Below are 25,608 nucleotides of genomic sequence, written 5' to 3'. Positions count from 1 at the left end.
AAGGCTCTAACCAACTGAGCTACATTTCTTTTGTGCTTATTAAATGAATTAGTTATATATATATAAAAATATAGTATATTATTTTTTTTAAAAAAATTAAAGGCGGGCCTAAGGGCGGGCCTACGGGCCGGGCCTAAATTTAGGCCCGCGGCCCGGCCCACCCATAAACGGGCTCGGGCCGGGCTTTAGCCCGCGCGGGCTTGGGCCGGGCTTTAGCCCGTCGGGCCGGGCCTAAAGCGGGCCGCGGGCCGCGGGCTTTTTGGAGACCCCTACTTGTTATATATTGCTTTATATTTTATTATTGCAATATATGTGTATTTAATGTATCTATATATACTGTTTATTTGTTTTCATATATTTGGAACGCTTGTTATGGACAATATCACAGTTGCTATTTGTCTTATTTCCAATTGGCTCAACACAATTTGCAAGGGATTTCCTTTTTTCCTTCTTTATTTAGTCATCCAAGGATCTCAGTAACTAGCTTGAGTTTCTTTTTGCCTTTTGAACTAGAAATTATGATGACTTCTTATCTCAGGCTTAATTTTTCGTTAAATATGTCGCGTCATTTCTTTGGTTGTGTTCAATGTTCTTTTCTGCATTTCTATATGGTTATCATTTTTTCTTTCAAATGCATGCATACATAGGATGGTGGGTCTATCTGTTGGTGAGAAGCATTTCATACAGGGTGGCATTGCTCAAGACCTTCGTACTGATGGTCGAAGAAGGTTAACATATCGACCTTTCAATGTAGAAACTGGAGTCATCCCACAGGTATACTTACATATATTTTCTTTAAAGCATATTTACATCTTTCTATTATATTACCTTCATGTTTAACTTGTGTTTTCTCAATGAAAAACTGTATTGTTAGTTTCCATGTAAACTTTGTTTTTATGTGTTTAATGATAGGCTAATGGATCAGCAAGAGTCAGGTTGGGTGGAACTGATGTTATTGCCAGTGTGAAGGTATTACTTCTCATGGCCTAAGACACTTCCACTTTCCATGTGTCTAATGATATATGCATGATTACTATTCTAACAATGTGAACTGCTTCTTCTCATAAAATGATTTTTTTCTCATATAATATTGTGATATTATGTTGTCTAATGATTTGTGTATTTCAGGCTGAGCTTGGAAAACCAAGCCCATCACAACCTGACAAGGGAAAGGTCAATATATATGTGGATTGCAGTCCCACGGCTGCACCAATGTTTGAGGTTGCACACTTTGATTCTTCTTGGTCTTTATTTTGATGATTCAGGTCATCATAACATCTTAGTCATGTATAATCAAACTCATAGTCAGTAATTGTGTTAGTTTTTATGATTTTATCTCAAAGAAGCCATTTGAAAATACTAGTGACACTAAAGGGAAGACATTACACTCAGGCTAGGTTTCTATCCACATAAATTCATGTATATTGGCACCTCTTTTATTTATGTGAGTGTTCGTTCATCCATTTGAGTGTAGCGGGCTCTATGCATGTATATGATTATAAGAAAGGACTATGTGGCTGTTAAAATTATATTGAACTAGAATATGACCGTATTCTGACTTCATCGACCTTCATGTGTTTATGGGGTAAACAAATTACATGAAAATATTTTGCTTATTTTTACTGTTTCATTGGGTAAAATATACCTCTCTTATATATTTAGAAATGATTGAGATGCAATTTCTATTGGTTATAAATAATATTTTCTTGTTAGTATAGGACAGAGGGTCATTTGTTGCTTACAATTTGCATATAAAAAGAGAATGAAGGGGTGTGGACTCTGATCTTTCATCCTTTCTTCATCTACTACAAACAGAAGTCAATAATCCTTTCATAATTTATAGGCTCATTATGAATGATAGTATGACTGTAGTTAACTTCTGGGAGCACCTGTTTGTGATTTAATCTTGTGCATCACATTTTACACAGGGCAGAGGAGGGGAGGAATTGTCAACAGAACTTTCAGGTGCTCTTCAGCATTGTCTCCTTGGTGGTAAAAGTGGAGCAGGTAAAAAATTTTAGTAGAGTAGAACAATCCCATAATTGGTCCACAGTTGGCAACCCCTTTAATTTTGTATTTTCATTTTGTGATCTTTACTTGAGTTGGTGACATGGAGGTCTTAACCAATGTCTTAGGGGCTGGAATTGATCTCTCATCTCTGGTAGTTGTGGAAGGAAAGGTTTGTTGGGATCTCTATATTGATGGCCTTGTGGTTAGTTCTGATGGAAATCTGCTGGATGCCTTAGGTGCTGCCATTAAGGTATTTTTATTATTTATTTATTTCTGATTGTTTTTTTATATTTATCATAATTGTGAAGGGAAAATGGACATGCAACAAATATATTGTTTGAACTTTGAAATCAGTTTTTATCTCATAAGCATTTTTCTTATTTGAATCAATCCACATACTAGAGTTGATGAGGCTCATGGAGCTTCACCCCATTTGATTATCATTCTTCAATCTAACTATCTTGTTGTCTTCTTATCACTCTTTCATGTATCTCTGTATCCTCTTATTAAGTTAGCATGACGAATGATTTACAATAACTTTTTCCTAGTACTTCGTTATTGTTAAAGGATTAAAATTAGCATTATAATGAATACTGATTTTTATTCTTGAAGGCTGCTCTGACCAACACGGGCATCCCAAAAGTCGAAGTTGCCGTTGGTGCATCTGGGGATGGCCTACCAGAGGTTGATATAAGTGATGATGAATATTTACAGTTTGACACCTCTGGGGTCCCTGTCATAGTTACCTTAACAAAGGTTGCACAGTACCATGTACAAAACTTCCTTTTTTCTTTACTGCTAAAATCCGTAATCTCATATTAAGATTCTTTCTTTTGCTTCTAGGTTGGTAGGCATTATATTGTAGATGCAACTTTAGAAGAGGAATCCCAAATGAGCTCAGCAGTTTCTGTTTCAGTGAGCGGGCAAGGCCGCATATGTGGGCTGATCAAACGAGGGGGTGCAGGTCTAGATCCAAGCGTTATACTTGATATGATATCTGTGGCAAAACATGTAAGTGAACAACTTATGAATAAATTGGATTCTGAGATATCTGCTGCAGAAGCCTTTGAAGAAGAGTCATGACTACCTTGGAACTCCTGATATCACTCAACCTAGCTCTATACAAAACTGTAGTTGGATGCAGTATTTGTTGTACACTAACAAACTAACCGAATTACTAAGTAGCATTCTGTATTCTTATTTACAAAGTTCACATTTTTCTTAGCACATGAATGGGAATATGCATGCAGGTTTTTTTTTGTTTGAAGAAGTACTTTGTAGTCATTATGTTTGTCTTCTCACTTGTTAGTACTATTTTGTTCTCATTTAGTTTTTGTTATGAAAGAAATGTTTGAATTAGGGTTTGGTTGTAATACAGAAGCATACCATTTTATACCTATTGGAAAAGACATCATCAATCAAATAGTACCGTATATATATTTTTAGGTCTCATTATTTGTGTTTTAATCCTATTTATTTGTATCTTTATACTTCGACCCTACTCATTTATACCTTCGTTCAACGACTTAGATCTCAACAAACATATTTAATGGTTCAGGGACTTAGATCTCAACAAACATATTTAACGGTTCGGATCTTTTGTTTCGTAGGCACCACAACAGCATCTTAATAATTTCATTTGAATTATCAATGCTTCTGAAAGGGTGCTAGGTGAGGTGGGTGGAGTAGTTTGACGTTTAAGTTGAAGCTCATTTGCCTGAATTTCAATTCAACTCCATGTTCAACCAAAGCTGCTAACACGGGTTCAATGCAACTACAACGGGCTCTCGTTTGGATACATCTTTTATATTTTTCTAGAAAAAAAAGTAAATATTAATAATATTTATGTAAAATATAAAAATTTAAATTTTTTTAATAATAAGGTAATTTCTAAAAATAAAAAATGTATTCGAAATAAGCACTAAAATTTACATTTATTTAACAAGGGGTAAAAGTAATTTATCGATCTCACAACTTGAACTTACACTTTTGTATCAAAGATCGAAAGTCCGACAAACCCACATTTTCCTTCCATTGATTTACTAAAGGCCATTAAAAATAAAAAATAAAAAATTACCCATTTGAAGTACAATCCATGTTCTATTATCTTAGCAGTCATTCACCATGGGCAAAGCCCCTCGTCAAAGTGTTTGGTAACTCAAGCCCCTGTCCTTGTACATCAGCCTCACTCAAGCTATGTTTGAAGAAAAATACAGAAGAAAATAGAAAGAAAAAAGTAAAAGAAGAAAAATAAAATTTGATTTAAAATTAATATATTACTTTTATATACTTCTTCAAGTTTTTTTTCTTTTTTATTTAACTCTTTTATTTAAAGATTAAATAATGTAGAAATATAAAATTTTCTTAATAATTTTAATTATATTTTTTTTTTCATATTTTTCATAATAAAACCAAATATGAAAAAAAAAAATCCTTCTTCTTAATTTTTTTTCATTCTCTGATATTTTTGGGAACCAAACATAGTTTTAGGTTCTACTTTTCAAAAAATAATTTATAAAAACAATTTCAGAAAACAGTTGTATAATGTCTTTTAAAATAAAAAAATCTGATTGATAACTTAGAATATCCTTCACATATTTTCCATTTTCCAAATACTTTTTAAAAATAACTTTTATATTTTATTTTCAATTATTCTTCATAATTATATAATTATTTTTTTAAATAATCTTTAAAAAATTATGTAAAAACAATCAAAATAATTAAAATATGTTATTAAAAAACACTGTTTTTTTATTAAAAAAACTATCCAACCGTATTTTTAGTCCACAAAATAATTCTCTCTTTCATAATAAAAACTATTTTTCAAAAACAATTCTCAAATAGACCCAAAATTACTCATTTCATAGCCAACTCATCTTGTGCAATAGCTACACTAGGGATCCTGCTTCTATGCCACATTCATAACACAATGCCAAACTCCCCACAAAAATGCCCAAAAAGATAAGACACAATTTGTACCCATAAAATGGTTCAAACTTCAATGGGTCCATATCACTTTGTATGCCCTTATTTATCAATTTCAAAGGATCTTGACACACTGTCACAAGTTACCCACTTACCCTTGCTTTATATAATGGGGTTCTCAAAAAGAATGCCAAAAGTTATGATTCCTTTAGTTGAATGCTCATCACATGCGATAGGGGTGCTATTTCTCTATGCCATTGAAAATTCATTTTTCTTGAAATTGTTGGTGATAAAAGGATGAAAATATTGGTAATCATGGATATACTTATCCTGATACTTTGATTTTACGGATATATATGAGATATATCGACGAATATTTTAGAAAAAAATATTAATAGATCTAAAATTGATCAAAATTCATGAAAATATATTAAAATAAATAATATAATTAGAAGCATAATAAATATTTTAAAGTTGTTTTGTTAAATAATTTGATATATGTATGATATGATTTATCATATTTGATAATAATATCTTATATGTTAATAACAAAATATCAATTTTATATATATATAAATTTATTTTTAAATTACATCAAATATTATTTCATAATAATATTATGATATTTGATTATAATATGTCTAATTTTAAAATATATTTAACATTAAAATTATTATCCATTTAATTCAATTGTATTAAATGATATAAAATAAATGATGACATATGTACAATTTTTTAATATTTAATTAATCTATTCATGATATTAAAAACACTATAAAAAAAATTATCATAATAATTTTATATTTTTAGCAATCAATCAAATGAGATTTTTTTCATTTAATTATAAAATAATTATAATTAATTTATTATTTAAAATATAATTTTTAGCTTTGGTTGGAAATATTTAAATCTCATTTACTATTACATTGAATAAATGATGTAAATTTAAACTTTCAAAAAAATTTCAATCCAATATTATTTTGTAGTTTCAAACAATTTGGCAGCAATTTTGACATAAACCAACATTTAGGCATAATTATATTAATGCCATAATCATGTAAATTAGTTTAACTCCTTACAAAGAGTTGGGAGAATTATGTAAATATGTTTCATCATGAAATAAAAGAAGAAAACAGAACCCAAAAATGATTATTTGAAGGAAAGTACAATTGACCCAAAAAAAAATCCCCACTATGCCCTAAAATGCTCTTCAGCCCATTCAAGCTCTTTTTTTTTTTTTTTTTCCTTTCTTTCTTTTTGACATTTTTTTTTCCTCATGCCCAATTTTTGGGCCTCCCCCACCTTTTTTTTTTTTCTTTTCCTTTTTTCTGTTTCCCCTTCCCACCACCCCATTCTCACCTTCTCACCATATTAAATTAAGTTTTATATCATGATTAAATAAATTAAAATTTTCTCTTTTTCAATACTTTAATTTTAATTAATTTTATAAAATAATTCTCATCTTTTTTCCCTATTTTTGAGAATCTACTTAATTAAAAAAGTAAACTTTATTTCTTTTAAATACAATTCATTTATTTATTATTTATTTCATTTTCTTTATAAAAATTTTATTTTAACATCATGTGTAATTAATACATTAAAATAAATTAGTTTTTAAAATAAAAATATATTCACCTATAATAATTAATATTTTAAATAATATATATATATAGATATTTGTATATATAGATATATATAGATATTTGTATATATAGATATTTCAAATCAATATATTTTAAAATATTAGTATTTGTTTATTAGATTATTAATTATATATATAATATTTTATTTTGTTTCACATTCATAATGTTTTTATATTTATAATTTTTATTATGGATTTCATTTTTTATATTTATATTTTTATAGAATATTAAACTTAAATTTATAAAAAAAAAATTAAAGAAAAAAATACCACCCATATGTGTTGAACTAAATTTTTTGTCTTCTTCAAAATAAAACTAGAAAAATAATATTAAAAAATATTTAATTACCTTTAATTTCATTCAACAAAAAAATTAGTAATTGATCATTTTTAGGAGTATTTAATTTTTAAAAGCAATATTTGAAGGTAGATAAAATTAAAATTTTAAAAGTGTTTACATTAATTTTTTAATGTAAATTCACAATTCTCATCATATTACATTTAAAAAAAAAAAAAACTAATATATTTTATTTATTAGTATGTAAAAAAGTATATTTTTGTTTAATTAAAAATTTAAACCATTAAAATTGTTTCTATTTTAATAAATAATGTTTTTAAAAAGTACATTATGTGTTTTTTTTTTTTGCATATTATTTAATAATCATTATCAAAGTCATAGCAAGGACAATAAAAAACTTAATAAGTTAGTGCGTGATACTTTTAGGTAAAAACAATATTACTATCTTCATTGATATATTTGATATAGAGGTTGAAGTAAATGATAAATAGGCTAGTACATATTTCTATTTACGGTTATACTTTTAGTTATTAGCATTGTTACTTTTAGATAAAAACTATGTTATTATCTCCAATGGCATACATGTAACGACCCGCTCCCAATCGTGTAGATATTGTCCGCTTTTGACCCAAATGAGCTCTCATGGCTTTAAAACGCGTCTACTTGATTAAGATGAGTATCTACATATATAGTGCCAAAAACTTTCTCTCCCCATGTGGGACATCACAAATACCCAGACATAAGGTCCTCACCGAGATTGAGGATCGGCTCTGATACCATTTGTAACGATCCGCTCCCAACCATGTAGATATTATTCGCTTTAGGCCCAAGGGTGCTCTCATAGTTTTAAAATGCATTTACTTGATTAAGAGGAGTCTCTATATATATAGCATTATGAACTTTCTCCTCTATTCGATGTAGGACATCACAAACACCCCCATGCAAAGAAATCCCTGATAAATATATTTATAACTTGTCTTTGCAACCCATCTTTAAGTGGGTGAAGGACATATTCGATACAATGCAGAAGGCAATGTTATAGTGTAAGGGGCATTTTTTTGTGAAATTGTACTTTCCTTGAAATGATCATTTTTGGATTATGTTTTCTTTTTCTATTTTATAATACAACATATTTATATAAAAACTTCATATTTGGGTTTGACTATTCAAACTATTTATCTCTTTTATTTAATTATGTTTAAAATATCATGTTTATGATACAACTCTTTTATAACTCATTTAACAAATTTACTAATTTTATATATCAAAAACTATAAATATTTAAAATATTTTTTAATGACAAATATCACATAATTTAAAACTAAATAATTAAGAAAAAGAAAAAGTTTATATATTTCACTTGGCCATTGTTGCGTTTGTAAAAAGGTGAGGAGATATTTTAAAAAAATAAATAATGAATAGAAACTTGTTGTGAGCTTGAGATTTGAGAAAAGGCTAAGGAAGTGGAACTCAACACCTAGTATGAGAAACACATAAAGTTGGAACAAGAAACAAGAGGATAAGGGCTACCTCAACACTTGTTTGTCACTAACCATAATATTCAAATCACCCCAAGAGTGAAGACATGGACATGGGAAAAAAGATCATCAGACTTTACTTCTCAGAAGTGGCTCCCAGATTTGCCAATCGGCCCCCATATGCATTGTAGACAGGTAAACATATAATCCATTGTCATGGTGTGGGCTGATAGTGACCTTCCAACCTCTTTCTCTTCCATCCCACCCACCCAAAATCTAAAGATTTGCCTCTCTTTTTCATCGGGATTATCGTAAAAGGCCATAATTTTTTTAGAAATTAAAACAAGGTTTTACGTAAAATAATCGTAATTTTATTAAATTGTATTCCGCATAAAGCTGGGAAGTAGATCACGGACAGCTACAACCTCGCCATGTTTTGCAGAATTAAAAAAGGCATGACTGGTTCAGCACAACTTGCTAAGTTTGGAATGAAGCTCTGCAACCTTATTATCTACTGAGTAGTCTATAAGGTGATGCTTACCCAAAATACTTAAATATGACATAGCAATCTGGAAGCTCAAAAGAACTTGTAAAAGTATGTTCTTCCCTTTACGAGAAAATCGTTATTCCCCATTTATTAGCTCTCCGTCCCATCGCTATAGGTAGAGATGTTAATCAAAATAAATTTATTAAGTTTTGAACTCATATGCAAATACTTCTTTATAAGAATTTTTGTTGTCTAGTCACTACCAAGAAAAATCAGGCCAACAGCCTGTCACATGTGAATTTGTATTTATTTTGTTTAAATTTTATTATATTTCTTTAAATGAATCCAGAATATATTTTCCAGCTGGCTGGCCGAAAGGTGAGGCTCCCATGTTTCCAAGGGTAAATTAATTCAAGAGAGGTTTTTTTTTTTTTTTTAATTGCTATTAATATTCTTTATCTTTCCTTTAATTTAATTAATTCCCCTTGAAGTCAAAGAGATGATTCTTCATAACCTCCATTCAACATGATTTTAACAATTTCTAATTTCATATTTAATTACTAAGTGTCCTTGTCCTTCATATACGTCAAGGAGATGATTTTTCACAACCTCCGTTCAACATGATTTTAACAATTTTTAAATAAAATTAATGATATTTTTCCATGATTTAAATTTTTATAATTTCTGGAATCATTAATTTCATAATTTAAATTTTTATAATTTCTTGAATCATTAATTTCATATTTAATTGTAAGTGTCCTTGTCCTTCATATACGTCCCGGGGTCCACTAAAGGTTTCTTCCATTTTCCATACCTCGCCCAGGTAAAAAGTTTTTGGATGTTGAAGGAAAACACGTCATACCTGCACCAGAATAAATAAATCAAACAAAAATATAGAAAACAAGAAAGAGAACACAGGCCAAGGAAAGAATAAAAGGATTATCAAACGGAGAATACCTTACACCAAAAGCAACGCAAACCGGTATACGTATAAGGCGAATACAAATACGTCACGCATATACGGTGAACGGGAACGAAACGGACGGGCTGGTTAACGGCAAACATAACGCATATCCCAACGCTGCAAACCACAACGAAAAATGTACCTCAACGCCATGTCTCTAAATGAACAATGCTCAACTGCTAAACCAAACCATTCCAAACCAAACCAAGTTGGACACACATTAATAAGGGCTTTGGTTTTTAGATTAATTCAGTTGTAGTTTCTGAATGAATGAAATATATTTAATGTCCAAAAACGTCCTTCAATAGCCAGTAATGGCTTGCATATGATATGTACAATGAGGGTTAAGCTCCGTCGCCTCCCGAAACAAAATCTTGGTTACGAAGCCTCTAAGGTAATATGCTGCTCGGCTCGGCTCAGCTAAGCCACAGCTTCCTCCTCTTCAAATCCAAACTCGACTGATAGCAGCCTTCCGCCACCGATCTCAACAACGAACTCACTCGCCGGAATCTCATATCATCGCCGCAAACTCTAAAATAGAAAAGGTTATAGATCGGAAAAAATAAGAACCAACCTGATCACCGTTTACAGATCCTCGGCTTTGGACATAATCGAGAGGCGACTAGGCCGAGGTTGAAAGGCAGCTCTTCGCCTCTGTTGGTGCGAAGAAGGACGAATCAGTGCGGCTAATGCTCGCTTAACCAGATCTCCTTCGACGGTGCCGATACGAACCAGTGAGTTCGTCATGGCAGATCTCCGAGCGTTCAACCGATTCGACGAATATGAGATCGTGTGAGAACTATTGTTGAAGTTCTTGTGCAGACTGCATCGGAAGGAGCCGGGATGCGTCGTCGGAGAGCACATACACCTCTTCTTAGGAGTGGACTTACGGACGATCTGATCGCGCCGGGGAACCGCAATCGAACGGCTAGGAGAGATGGATCGGTCGATAGAGAATCGTACGGATGAAGCCAGCGGTGTGGACCCATAGAGATTTACGCGCGTCGGAGAAGCGGATCGGTGGAAGAATCCAGTGGATGCAGAAGAGAAACTGGAGGTCGATGAAGCGAAAGCCGATGCTGCCGCCGCCGCCGCCGATGAATCAGATGGCGAAGAGCAAAATCTACCTGAGGGAGATGTCGATCTTTGGAAAGCTCTTGTGACCGGAAGAACTGGACCGCTCGATCTCGTTCTCGATGATGTCGCCATTGTCGTTGCAGTGGAGAGAGAAAGCTGAGGAAAAGATTCTAAAGATTCTAGAGAGAGAAAGAGAAAGGGAGGTTTTTTTCTTCTTTCCCCCTCAGAGGGCCCGTAGGCTCGTTGGTTTGGCAAACCTAACTCGCCTCAAAGCCTAGATTTATAGAAAGAGGAGAGACTGGGGTGGGTGTAATTTACGTCTTCTTCGGGTCCACAGTTGTGAGGCTGTACTGCCACCGCGGTTAACTTAACCACTTGTTGGTTAGGAGCCGTTTTATTGAACTAGACATTTTGCGTCAACGTCCAAAAGTTTCTCATAATTACAAAAGGAGCCCAACTGACTTTGGAATTATATTTTTTAAAATTAAATTATATATATAATTGTGAATTTTTTTACCTTATTTTAGCTTTATTTTATATTTTTCCCTGTACTTGAATAAAATTAAAAATAATCTTTTTTTATATTAAAATTCAATCATTTTAAATTAAACATCATAGGATGTTTAAAAAATGTAGTGCAAATGGTAATTCGTGGAATCTGTAGGGGCTTTATGTAAGAGAGCTACGAATCTCTTAACTCAACCCCAGACACTTTAGGGTTTAGTTAAGTAGAGATGAGATAGGGTTTGGGATGCTGATCGAACGGCCGAAAAGATATGGACATCCCAAAACGACGAAAATTGAACCGTTTGTCCAACTGCTTTTCTGGGCAACCGGAGGTGCTGACACGTATTCATTTCCGGGAAACGGGCAGCGGTTTTGTTAAATTTACGAAAACATCAGCTACGAATAGATAATTACACTATGCCATTGCTATAAATGTTTTCATGTGAATTAACCCTATCTCCATTTTCGCCGAGGATAAGATCTGAGCGATGTGTATGCCACCGATAGATTCTCACACGTGTGTGGTACTTAAAATTCTGGCCTTTTTAAGTAATAAATAAGTTGAAAAAACATTTTCAAAATGATTTTTCTTATTTAAAATAAAATATCATAATTATCCCTCACATAAATACAATATTTTCATTTTTAGAGTGTATTTAAGTGATTTTAAAAAATATTTTTTAAAATTATTATCAATCTAGCTCTTAATATCATTTGTAAGAATTGGCAGTGGATAATGTAATAATTGAATGTAAAACTTTTTATGGGGATATGATGCAGATTGTGAAAAATATAAAAATGTCGACATTCATGTACGGATCCACTAAGCCCACGGAATAATGTTGAGACGTGTGGGGGAAGGTTAAGTAAGGAAGAATAGCCAATTTCGTGGACGAGGGACTAATTCAAATTTCAAACTTAGGCGAGCGGTCAGTCAATAATGATGCTTAATTGTGAATTTTATTAGCCGTTTCTTGCTCGGTGGGCATGATTTAACGTTTGGTTGGTCTAACATGGACCGCAACTCTATGAGGTCAAAGCGTCCAAATAATAACGTGTGAGGGGTACCCTACAATGAAGTCATGTACTGTGCTTAGGTCAATATGACAATTTTACGCTATTTGATGCTTTAGGGTTAGTATAACTTTTCCTATTTTTCTTTTAAAGCCTTTTTTTCTAACTTTTTTCTGTTTTTAATTTTGAGTGGAGAAGCGTTTTTGAATTTGAAAAGTGTTTTTTTTTTAAATAAAATATTTGATAAGATTTAGAAAATATTTTTAAAAATATAAAAAATCATAAATAGCATTCAAAAATTATTTATGGGTGATTCTCCTAAAAATATTTTTGGAAAAAATATTCTGAGTATTACATTTTTCAAATTTGAAAAATCAGTTTAGAACATTTTTTGAGTTAGCCAAAAAGTAATGATTTAGAAAAAAAAAATCTAATTATGAATGTTTTTTTTTTAAAATATTCATCGAGTTAATAACATTTTCACATAATTTTTATTCAAAGCGTTTTTAATGAAAGTATTTTTAGGAAAATAATTTAGAACTCGTTTGATAGTGATTTTAGGAAGCGTTTTTAACATTTTTAACAATTGAAAATTTTTATCATTCAAGTGTTAAAAAGACTAGTAATGTTTTCTAAAATCACTATCAAACACATTCTTAAAGTTTATTTGATAGTAATTCTAGAAAATGTTTATAACATTTCTAATAATTGAAAATTTCTATTATTCAAATATTAAAAATATTTAGTAAAATCACTGTCAAACATACTCTAGTACGTTTGGGAGTTATTTTAGAAAACACTTTTAGTATTTTTAATATTTAAATGATAAAAAATTTCAAATATTAGAAAAATTAAAAATATTTCCTAAAATTACTATCAAACATGCTCTTAAAGTGCGTTTGGCAGTGATTTTATAAAGTATTTTTATTTTTTAATTATTAAAAATATTATAAATACTTCTCAAAATCGTTATTAAACACACTTTTTTAAATATTAAAAAAATTAAAAATACTTTTTAAAATCATTATCAAATGCATTCTTATATTTTTTTTTTTTCATATAATACCATAAGTAATTTTTCAATATTAAAAACTTTTCTTAAACTAAAAACATTTTGTAAAATCACTCCAAACAGGTACACCCTCATCACATCCGTATATATAAAAACACTTAAAAAAAAATTTAACACTTAAAAGATTTTAAAAATGTTAAATACTACTCAAAATTGTCACTAAACGTACTTTTTTAAATATTAGAAAAGTTATAAATATTTTTTAAAATTATTATCAAATTCATTCTTATGTTTTTTATATAATACGGTAAGTATTTTTTCAATATTAAAAACTTTTCTTAAACTAAAAACCTTTTTTAAAATCACTCCAAACAAACACACCCTCATCACATCCGTATATATAAAAACACTTACCTTTATATTTGTAGAATCCCTAAGCTTCATCCCAAATAAAGCAACTCCACGAGTAAAACGACACAATTGTCGACATCCGTAACCTCGTTAAAGTATTATAGTAAAAGGCCACGGTAAGAATAAGTTAAACAAGACAATTAAAAAAAAGGGAAAGGATAAAGTAATCAAATAATGGAAGCGTGACAGCTGTACTTAAGAAAGAGGGTGATTTGTAATTTTGTTAGTTGAATTGTTTACTCCCTTAAATTAGGGTTTGGAAAGATGCTTCATATCTATTGTGTGGCTAATGCTTATCCAAACTCTATTGAGAAGGATGTTTTATTTGATTAATTTTTGTATTTAAAACAAAGACGCTAATCAAATTAAAAGGAATAAATAAAATAATCAACCTTAATTTTCTTTTGTTCTTATTAGGGTGTTTTGTGTTCCTATGTCTCTTATAAGGATCTCTAATATAAAATAATTACATTTTTGGAGGTACAAGGTATAATGAAATAACAAATAAAAAAAGTAAGACATGTTGAGTGAAATTTTAAATTAATAATTTTATTTTTATATAAAAAAATTAAAATGAATAAAATAAGTTTTCGATGATGAAAATAAATTATCGACTTTACTTCTACCAAACATAACCTAAAGTATTTGACTCGGGAAAAATTTTAGAATTTCATTTATTGTTTAGGGAAAAGTATGCTTTCATTTACATATTTGAAAATGTTCACAAAATGAGCAAAGATAGTAGGGTAGTATTTTTACTAAACTCTGATTGAAAAGTGTATGAAATTTAAATTATTTTTGGATAAATGTAAAAATTATTTTGTGATTTTTTTTCAGGATCTTAATGAGAACACGTTTTTTTTAAAAAATGTGAATGTATATAATTTTTTTAATTTATCTTCAAATTACAACTGTTTTTTATATCTTAATCAAAGGATATTCGAATTTTAGTTAATTACCCTAGAGAAAGGAATAAGATGATGATTTCTTTTTGCAATTTGAAATTATATGAATGCAAGAGACAATTATATGCAAATGTATAATAAATATAATTAAAAAAATAATTGTATATCAAATAAATAAAAAGTAGAGAAGAGAAAATGCAAACTCAAAATTTTTATAATAATTTGATGCAACCCGACTTACATTTACTTTTCTCAAGCTGCTAACCAAGTGAAGATTATAATATTTTGAGTCTTCCAACCCAAGCTTCCAAATTTTACAATTGGATTATGGTTTCAATCAACTATCTTGAATTTATAGATCATAGCATCTATGACTCATAACACTATTTACAATTCTCAAGAGATACCTTACTTTTGAATAATCTTTTAAGTGATACCTCATACTTGAAAATCCCAAAGTAATACCTTACGCTTCAATTTTTCTTACTTTAAAGGTTTTCAAGAAAATAATAAGAAATATTCTTATAAAATCATAATACAAACTTTAGGCTTAAATGATATAAGATAAAATAAGATTGAATAACACACTAATAATATGCAAGTTTAGACATAAGTTGCACTCAAAAACACTTTTCTAAGGTTCAAATATGTTGTAGAAATATTGAAATGTTTAAGTTCCCAAAACATTGAATTTTGGAGCTTTTTTATTTGAATTTGGAGACTAAACTAGTTGTTAGATATGGTTTAAGAGTCGTTCAGTCGAACACCAGTTCAACTAGGTTACTAGTCATTAGTAATTAATGCTTCTAGCAAGTGACTATTATGGTTCATGACTTTGACGGGGCCTTGACGGATCCTCAATTGATTCTCAACTGATTGAGGTTTAATCTCGATTTGTTGAGACTTAACCTCAACAAGTTAAATACAGGCTACTAAAATGAAGAAAGTGTGCAAATGCACCTTAATCAATTGAGCCAACTAGCTCATTTTTACCTCAATCGGTTCCTCCTTACCTCAACTAGTTCATTCTTACCTCAACCGATTGCACATTAAAGTGCATAAAAGACCCTTGTATAAGGCTTGGAACTTTTGGTAACTTGTATTCAACTTCTTAAAACATTTTAAAACAAGTTTAAAAAACATTTGATACAAAGTTTTAATTAAAAACATGAAATCATCAAATTATAAAATTATTTAAATAAATTAGTACTTGGATAATTTTTAGTGCTTAAGTAAAAGATAAAATGCATGATTTTAGTACACTAATAACCTTATAAAGAGATCTGAAATAGAATTTTAAAAGCTCTTCTTTTTGAGGTCTTTTTTTGCTTTTTAATTTTTTTTTACTCGATTTGCCGACTTTGGAAATCTTCTTACCTAAACACACTTAATATAAAATATTAATTCCAAACCTTATTTTATTATCATCAAAATCAAGATGAATCGAACCTTGATTTAATAAATTATTTATAACCATTTGCTTTAAATTAAAAGTTGAAATTAAAATGAACATTCTTAATATTATATGAATTTTATCAAATAAGAAATACATTTTTTTCATAAAATTAAAAGAGCTCAAGAAACATGTTTTAATAACAAATTGATATTATAATAAAATTATCCTAAAATATGAAAATCATTTTATAAAAAAAGGGTAAATTTCTATAAATAAATAAAAAGACTCATTCAAATAGGATTTTAAAATGTAGCTAAATAAGTTGCTAAGCCAAGAAACTATCAAGTAGTAAAGGAATTGGTCTAAATCTTTAATTATATTTTAAGAAGAAGATGCCCTAAGCAATTTTTTTTTTCTTTTTTTCTTGGCTTCAAAGTAACCATTAAAGTGGAAGTTAATTTCAAACTAATGCTTCTAATAACTTAAATATTAATTAAATCACCATGAATTGACTCTTCAACCCTCATATTTAGTCTTTTTTTCAAACCCTTTTTGGGTATTTATATGCCATTCTAGAAGCATATATGACAAGTGTGGGGGTACTTGGTATTCCATTGTTTTTATATTCAATATTTAATACAACCTTTGGTGCACCCTAGGGTTGGATATCCCCTAGTCGGAGTTGGCCACCTCTTTTTATGACTTTCCAGACAAGATGATGGGAGAGGTGCACTCAACCCCAACCAAACATTTAATAAATAAATAAATTAAGTGGATGGAGAAATTGGGTGGTTTTGAAAAGAAATTCCTTCATACAATTTTTTGAATATAAATATAATAATATAACTAGGGTTTGGGTATGTTTAAAATAATATTTTTTTTTCAAATCAAACTTAAATTTTTAAAATTTAATATGAGTTATTATTTTTCATTTTTTTTAAATAAAATTTTATATTTTAGTGTGTATTTTAAAACAACGATCATCTATTTGATTCTAAAGAGGATGATATTCAAATAAAAATAAATATATGATATCTTAAATATTATTAAAATTGATCCCAATCTTGATATAGTAGTAAGAGTGAGTGTAAAGTTATCGGACATGAAATAAAAGTTTTTGATACCATACTTAATTTTGTTAATTATATTTTAAAATTATAAAAATCATTAGAGTTACATCCAATACGAATAATTTCTACGAGGGAGAAGGTAAAGGTAATTTTTGATTGATGTAGAGAGTGGAAGAAAAGGTTGTGAGATTGTAGTTGGTGGCAAGTTTCTAGAAGTTGGTCTTGACATTGGTGTAATGGATATGAAAATGTCTATGTGAATCCTAGAAGTTGGATTTTGATTTCTAAGTGGTAAAGGGTGTATTCACGTCTCTTTTGCTCCTAAGTCAATCCATTGTGACCACTTACCTCCACTTTTGGAATTAGTGCCTTCCAATCATCCTTTTTCCATTTCTTCCCCCTTTTTCTTCATCATTCATCTCTTTCTTACGTTGTGTTCCCACTTATTAGTCCAAACAAAATTAGGTGTTTGCTTTTAATTTTTTTTAAAAATTATGTGTATCATTTCTTAAATAAGTAATTGATTAATGATTTTATCTAAAAATATTTTTAAAGAAAATACTTTCATTATAAATCCTTCAAATATAAATATTGTTAAACCTATTTTAAGTGTTTTGTCAAAAAAAAAAAAATTAAAATTTTAAAAAGTATTTTTTAAATTTTGTAAAATATATGATTTTTATGTGGTATCCCATATTGGATAGTGGATAATATTTACACAGAATCGATCTCTTACCCTGACTCTGTTTGTTTGATTCTATGAGGGGGTATATATCTGTTTGATCTTACAATCTCATGAAATACAATGAAAACATTATGTCTGTATAAGAAAGTGTTTGTGATATCTTAAATCAAATAAGGGAAAAAACTTTTAGTATTATATATATGTTTGTTTGATTCTAAGTGTTTTTCCAAAAAATAATAATTATTATTTTTAAATATTTTCTAAATTTTGTAAAACAATTGGTTTTTATGTCATATATCATATTGAATAACAGACAATATTTACACGATTGGGTGGAGTAGTTACAAATAATATCAAAATCGATCTTTGACCCATATGAGAAAGTATTTGTGATATCCCAAATCGGATAAAAGAAAAAAATTATAATATTATATATGTATGAACTCTTCTTAATCTTGTAAACGTATTTTAAAATCGTGAAGGTCTTACCTTATGAATAATAATATTTGCATAGTTGGAAACACATTATTACATTTTATCTAAAAGCCTTTTTTAATATTAAGGCTTCTCGAAGCACTAAACGACTCATTATTAGTCTCATTATTAAGAAAATACTAATAATGGATGGGATGATTGGTAAATAAGATTACTCTCATTGTTTTTCTAATGGGGAAAAAAATATTTAGATGGTATGATTGGTGGTTGATTATTAATTTATTATTATTTAATACCGATGTTTGACAAAGTGAAACAGCCATTTGGCGCTTGAACATGCATCCACAGACACCAATAATGAAGGTTAACGGCAAGTTAGGAGGGAACACGAACTAACATTTTCGAATTTCCCCCCCAAAAATTTTAATAAAAAAACCCAAAGAAGAAAAAACAAAAAAATAATACAATATCATGTTGATAAGGTAGAAATGTTTATTAATTGACAAGTTGGTGGGCCCTGAGGCCCATAATAAGCCCAACTGCCCAAATAAACCTGACAGTCGTATGTGGGCCAAACCACCTGAACCGAACCCAATTTATTTAATGGACTACGGTTAAAAGTCAGTTCTGTTACCCACCATCCCCTCACACGGGCCCATTCCTCGACAAATAAATAATAACAATAATAATAATAATATTTATTAAAAAAAAAAAAAAAACGTTATTGCTTGTGAAAGTTACTCTTTAATATTTTTTTATTTTTTTTAATTATTTTTGAAGTGGTTTTTGAGATGTATTAGAGATATAATAAAAAAGTTATATACTTATAAAAAATAATAAAAATTAATTTTTATAATAATAATAATCAATAATTCGAAAAATACGGTGGCTCAATAAAAAAAAAAAGAATATGATTCACAATGTTGTGTCAAGACCCTACCACCTTTAAATAAAAAATTATTTTTTATTCTTAAAATTTGTGATTGGGTCAAGGGTTGTCCATTTATCTGTCACCATTAAATTAATATTTAAAATATTAATAAGAAAAGTCATCAAGGAATTGCTCTTGGCATCGAAATTTCCATCATATTATTTATTGTTAATAGGATGACAAGTGGTTGAGAGGCTTAGAACAAGATAGGTTTATTTTTTATTAATGCTTAATATGCTTAATTAATTAATTAATCATGTTTGAAATCTTTTGGACATTATTTTATTTATAAATAAATAAATAATAATAGTTGTCTACTTAAAACGCCCATTAGCATTTTGAAAGGCTCAAAACGTGTTTTAAAATAATGTCATTTTCTTTTCTCCTTGGGTTGACAAGTTGTTTCCTATTTGTATTTTATCATTCAATAATTGAATATTATAACCATATTATAAACTTGTTTTTAACTTTTTCTTATATTTTATTAAAGAAATCATTTGATTCAATGAATTTAAATTTTCTCATATTGGACGTGATCAGGTTGTGGGGACCTAGACTCGTCTTATTAACAATTATTGAATCTCATACACATAAAACTTAATTAGACAGTTATTCTATGAATATACATCCATTACGTTCAACTCTACTATTACACACCATCAATAAGACGTTACTACACCATTAAAAGTAGAATTTATTATTATTGTTTTTTTTTTTACGTTTATTTCTTTCAAGGTAAAAAATGTTTCAACTAGCTTAACCATCGAAGAAGTCTACATGAAACCCGTTCGGGCACTCTTTTACAGGGAGTTCAAGAAGAGAAGAAGTTAGAGCAATTGCTTAGGGAGGTCACACTGATGAGGAACTAGCACAAATGAAAGAAATTCTTTTGATTTTTTTTAACTATATTTAGGCTTTGATTTGAATTTTGAAAAGTCAAAAACTTTTTTTAAACTCAATAAGAATTTCTATGCTAATTTTGTTCAAATAGTTTATCACTTAAAAATAGAAAATTTTAATATGGAAATCGAAAAAATATTACTTCTTATAAAAATTTTATTGTGATTTATGTAAGATGTCGTTTTGTATTTAATAAAACTTTTATAATACCAATATCATCCATTAAAATATATGACTTTTACTTCACCCTCTACTTCTGGTTAAAATAGAAACTAGAAAATTCTCTCAAAGAAAGAAGTTGAAGAACTCTGCAATCATTGAATTTGGGCCAAGATCAGCTGTACTCAAATATAATCAGGCCCACAATAAACTGGGCTCAAAGCCTGTGCCCCATGAAGTAGAAAATGGGTCATCTATCCTGCATTAGTTCGAGTCATGCATGATCTCAACGTAAAAGGCCCCAAAAAACCACGTTCAGAAAAAGTGTTGGCCCAAGCCCAATGCCCACTCCATTTCCTCGAACTTGTTTAATTTCATATTCTCATCTAGGAAAAAAAAAACGAAGAAAGCATTGAGTTGGCACATATACTTGGTTTTCTCGATTATGTCTTCTCTTTCACGCTCTTCCATCATATTTTCCCACCAACCAAACAGGAGAAAATCTCTCTTTATTTGGCCTTCTTCTTCTGTTCCCCAGTATTTATTGACTATGCAAGGTAACAATATTCAAAATATACAAACCCAAAAACCAAACGGGGGCTAAGAAATGGTTTATTACTTGTGTATAAGCAGCAGAAACAAACGAGACTTTCTCGGAAATGTCTCTTCATTTCAATCAAAAAGTCTTGGACAGTCCCAGCTTGGTATAATACCGGTGTTTCTGCTCTCTCCCATGAGCTATCCAGAATATCGAAGAGATCATCACTGCAGCAGAAACCACTACCAATCCAATGTACATCCATTTACTCTGTGACTGCAGACCTGGACAATGATCCTTGGATATGGTAACGAAGCTTTGCCTCACAAAATCACAGTCCGCTAAATCAACCAGAAAGGGACTGTAATAATAAAACCCATAGCTCACATTCACCGCCATTGTCATAGCACTGTACAAGGAAGGGGAGAGACGGCCTTTCGACACACACTCATCATTTTTCGAATCCTCACATACGTACTTCTTCCATACCTGCATTTTAATATGACCCAATAATATATCTTTATTATCGAAATGAATTTCATTTCATTTCATTGAATCAAGAGGATGTGATGAAATGTTAATATTTACCTGTGTTGCGTCTTTCAAGTCGACTGCGTCGGGAGGACATGCTTGACCCACAGAAGCAAAGAAGGGGTTGCAGAGGAGTGGAACCAAAGGACCGGCACCAGGATCAGCGTTTGATACGTCAACGGCGAGGTTGACGATGCTGAGAACCTGATAAGTGACGTCCTTGGCTTTTGACAGTGAATCTTGAGCGGTTTCGGCATCGACACAGGGAAGTATATCATCCAAAGCTGTATGAGCAATGGGGTTTTGGACCCATTCGTCCATTGCAAGACAAGTATCTCCAGCCACACTAGTACACCAGAGTAAGAGTATAGTTAACTTAATTGAGATGACAAAACCAAACCAAACCCCCAATCAAATTTGTGAAAATATAGAATTAATTGTAAACATGGATTCCGTCATGGGTTCATCTCAAACTCCCGAAAGATTTCTTTTTCTCCAAAGAGCTGGAGAATGGAAACTAGAAGTATGAAGGGATGGATTTATATGAGACAACTTACTTATGGAAAAGAAGAAATATGCCAGCTAAAATGAATGTTCCCGCAACAAGAATCCATCCAAGGATCACAAAGCTGCAATTATATATAAAACCTTTCCATTAGAACAAAAACATACACATTTGTAGTGAGAATCAAGGTGATCAGAATGGATGAATGAGGGAAAGAGTTCTCCGACATCGATCTCTTACTCACATGAACACAAGACACTGCACGCCAGAAATTGAAAACACTGGACAAAAAAATTACAAGTAGTCAAACAACTAGCGAAATCAAATCCCTAAAATAAACCAAACACCTGTAAAATATGTGCGGCTCAGTGGGCTTACAGAATCCAAGGAGGGACAAAGCAAGCATCGCCGCAGTGACTATTATGACTGTGAGTCGCCTGCATGCATAAACAAACATCACCACATCCCTTGTTACAGAAAACATCCCAGAAAATGGATCATGAAGAACAAAAACAAAACAAGGTCTTAGGATCCTTCATTTACACAGCGTTCACGACGTGTCGTATGCCGTCCAAATTATCTGATGTTTTGGTGGCAAGCTGGTTAGCTGTATCATTGATCTGCTTTTGGAGCTGGGTGATGGAGTTTTGGACGCCTGGAGGCAGTAACTTATTTTCTACTCGAATTTGCTTAGCTGCATCAAAATAATTAGATACATTCCGGAGGGTTTCAGTTGCGCTTTCTGCCTGGTGGACAACATATGCTAATGTTCTTCCTATGGTACGGTTGAACTCAAACTGGCTAGTATATAAAGCAGCACCTCCAAGCCTGAAAGTTGAAACCATTGAATCATGGTCAAAGTCAAATAGTTAGGGTGTGTTTGTATTAAAAATTAATACATATTATTAAGTAATAAGTAGAATTTAAGTTCAATTATATTTAAATTATTGACTTAAAATTTCTCATTTAATTTTTATTTTGAATATTATAGTTATTTGATAAAATTAACTTAAAATATATTCTAAATTATTTAATTAACATATTTATCATCATAAATTATAATTATAACAAAATAGATCAAGTAACAATAAAAGTCATGAAATAACAAAAGAGATTGTTAAGATGATTAGAGTAATTAAAGGTAAAAAGGTAAAATAAAGATGTGAAATTAAGAATAAGTTGATTATTTTTATTTATTATTTAAAATTATTTTTTATTTTTAAGTCATATTATTAAATTATTTTATCAAATATACTTAATTTACTTAATAATTTAAATTAACTTATATTACTAAATTGATTTAGCATACGTACACCAGTGTGATTTTCATTAGCAACTGATAGAGAAGTGTAGAGAGAGATAAACATACATTGCTGCAATGGTGATGATTACTAGGAAAACAAGAGTGACAGCGTAACAGGCTCGAGAATAACCATGAAGGGGCCTTGGACAACAGCAATAGCAGAAGAAGATGACCAATAAGAACACCCCAAATACCACGTACCAGATACCGGCGATGAGAAACATGGGGAAAGCAGTAAAACCAACAGACTGCATTCAATCACAATTTCAAGACAAAGCAATAAGCAAAAGAAATTCACCAAAACCCTATATATATGATCTTTTTTTATATTTAACCACCGTCATTTGAGTGATATATTCCCAGGTTTAAAAGCCATATTATTATTTTCCTTTGTCCTTTTATTTTCATATTTTATGTGACATCCCACATCGGATGAGGGGGAAAGTTTTTGGCACTATATAAGTATGAACTTTTCTTAGCCCGCGTTTTAAAACCGTGAGGGTCCCCTTGAATCCAAAACGTACAATATTTACATGGTTGGGTGCGGGCCATTACAAATGGTATCAAAGTCGATCTTGACCTCGGTATGGGGTTTGTACTCCTCTTAACCCTATTGACGCGTTTTAAAACTGTGAGGATCCAAAGCAGACAATATCTACATGATTGGGTACAGGTCATTACATTTTAAATTTTCGGTCTGTAACTCCCATGACCTACTAAGAGTTTGTCTAATATTGATTTTAGCAAATGCTTCTAACCTTTTTAATATATATTAGTCAAATATGAAAAAAGTTAAAAACATTTTTCAAAATCAACACCAAACACACTTAAAATTTAATGGAAAGAAGGATAAATGTTGAGTATGAATATGGGTATATAAATAAATAGCAAATACCAATATTGAGAGCATTTTAAAAAATTAAAATAGGGGATGAGAATTTTATTACAATAAATAATGAAAATTAAAAATTCATTCTCATGGAAACCAAAATCCACTTCTACTAAGAATCCAATTCATGGGGAGTTGGTAACAAATTAATGGGAAGCATTTGCAATTTCATCAATGTTCTCTAACATACCCCACAAGATTCCATAAATGGGTCATATTTTTTAGTCAAGTGGGGTGGTTTCTCAAAGTATATATAAATTTCCTTTCACATTAACATTTTTCAGCCATTCCAAATGGGAAGAAAAAATGAAATCCAACTCAATTTCATTTCCTTTAATGACTTGCAATTTCCTGATGATTTCACCCCTAAAATTGAATAAGAGTTTGAGAGTCTTACAGCCCAGTAATGCTTGTTACTGATATTCCATCCTCCTGTGTATTGTTTGAAGTGACTGAGAGGGTCTTTTCTCTTTGTTCTCTCTGCAACTAATACAAGAGTTTTCTGATCAGCATCTGCATCAGTGGTAAGCTCCACAAAAGAGGTACTGTCCCCCCATGGCATCTCCTCCCCACCATTCTGTTCCTCAACTCCCATCTCTGAAAATGAAAATGATCCAAATTAATTCATTAGCCTCCTACTTGTCAATGGAATCACCAGATAATATATGCTTGCCCTCATTGATTTTCCACGAAAGTGACAAAGAAACTAGAGGAAAAATAACAACCTTTTTTTTCCTTCCCAACCACTGTACCACACCAATGCAGTGGAGTACAGGAAAAGAAAAGAAAAGAAAGGAAAAGAAAAGAAAATCTGGGGTTGGGTTACTAGGGTGTTCTGTGTCTCAGAACTGAAAAAAAATCCAAAACTTTTACTTTTTCTTTTCCTGCATTATTCTTGACCACCAAACATAACTATAGGAAACACCAGCAAGAAGTGAAGGACCCAACAAATGAAAAGCCAGGTGCAATGAAGTACCTGAAGCGGCCCATGTTTGGAGGCTTGGAAACAAAGAATCTCCATGGGAAAGGCAAAAGAAAGTGAGAGAAAACAAGAGATAGGTGACTGGAAAAGAAAACAAGAGTGTCCTCCTGTAACAAAACATGATTGCGGAGAGAATTTTCTGTAGACAACCGTGAAGTAATTTAATAAGCTGATGTAAAAACTCTATATCTATTGAGATTCAAAGAGAAATCCATCCATACATATATAGAAAAAGAGGCAGACGCCATGTTGGATATTCTCAATCATTTAAAACTGTTACCAAAATACCCTTAGAGTTTTCTGTTTGGTTACCTGCAATTTTTATTTTTTTTAAAAAAAAACAAAACAAAATTACCTGCAAAATTTTGAAATATATATTATTTGAAAATCCAACCAAATATTTTTTTTCCTGATAATAATATCATTATTTGTATTATTCATTAAATTAGTTTTTTTTTTTCAGCTCATTTGAGTTATGCTTGATTCCGAGAAATTATTAAGGAGAGAAAAAAATATTAAAGAAAAATGATTTCATCATATTTGATTTATTATGA

At 30.5% G+C, this 25,608-nt stretch overlaps 3 protein-coding genes across 7 annotated transcripts in view; 1 reads left to right on the top strand and 2 right to left on the bottom strand.

The window, feature by feature from the left end:
- Positions 1-3,280, top strand: part of LOC100261229 (uncharacterized) — an 89,520-nt gene extending 86,240 nt beyond the window's left edge. For all 4 annotated transcript variants that reach the window (XM_059736270.1, XM_010650422.3, XM_002285399.5 and 1 more), the window contains 7 exons: positions 648-774; positions 913-969; positions 1,129-1,221; positions 1,929-2,007; positions 2,136-2,260; positions 2,623-2,766; positions 2,854-3,280. In XM_059736270.1, coding sequence (XP_059592253.1) covers positions 649-774; positions 913-969; positions 1,129-1,221; positions 1,929-2,007; positions 2,136-2,260; positions 2,623-2,766; positions 2,854-3,093 — 864 coding nt within the window. In that variant the 5' untranslated portion in view covers position 648 and the 3' untranslated portion in view covers positions 3,094-3,280. The remainder of the gene's footprint in view (positions 1-647; positions 775-912; positions 970-1,128; positions 1,222-1,928; positions 2,008-2,135; positions 2,261-2,622; positions 2,767-2,853) is intronic.
- Positions 3,281-9,307: 6,027 nt separating this feature from the next.
- On the bottom strand, positions 9,308-11,158 carry LOC100266438 (uncharacterized). 2 transcript variants are annotated; one of them, XR_009465484.1, is made up of 3 exons: positions 10,379-11,158; positions 9,798-9,921; positions 9,308-9,702 (listed from the first exon to the last, which is right to left on the bottom strand). XR_009465484.1 is itself a non-coding variant. In XM_059736267.1 (2 exons), exon 1 carries the CDS (start codon positions 11,011-11,013, stop codon positions 10,390-10,392), a length of 624 nt encoding a protein of 207 aa, XP_059592250.1. In that variant the 5' UTR covers positions 11,014-11,146; the 3' UTR covers positions 9,764-9,921; positions 10,379-10,389. The 2 variants fall into 2 exon arrangements, 1 of the variants encoding a protein (XP_059592250.1); XM_059736267.1 differs by lacking the exon at positions 9,308-9,702 and having other exon boundaries at positions 9,764-9,921; positions 10,379-11,146.
- A 9,824-nt stretch (positions 11,159-20,982) lies between these two features.
- Positions 20,983-24,667, bottom strand: LOC100243982 (uncharacterized). The gene is made up of 7 exons (XM_059736109.1): positions 24,470-24,667; positions 23,250-23,431; positions 22,424-22,708; positions 22,228-22,317; positions 22,024-22,161; positions 21,433-21,721; positions 20,983-21,333 (listed from the first exon to the last, which is right to left on the bottom strand). The coding sequence occupies exons 1-7, from the start codon at positions 24,665-24,667 to the stop codon at positions 20,983-20,985; spliced, it is 1,533 nt and encodes a 510-aa protein (XP_059592092.1).
- Positions 24,668-25,608: the final 941 nt, after the last annotated feature.

This window comes from Vitis vinifera, chromosome 4 (genome assembly GCF_030704535.1).
Source record: "Vitis vinifera cultivar Pinot Noir 40024 chromosome 4, ASM3070453v1".
Lineage (NCBI taxonomy): Eukaryota > Viridiplantae > Streptophyta > Magnoliopsida > Vitales > Vitaceae > Vitis > Vitis vinifera.
This window is presented reverse-complemented; position numbering and strand designations above follow the sequence as displayed.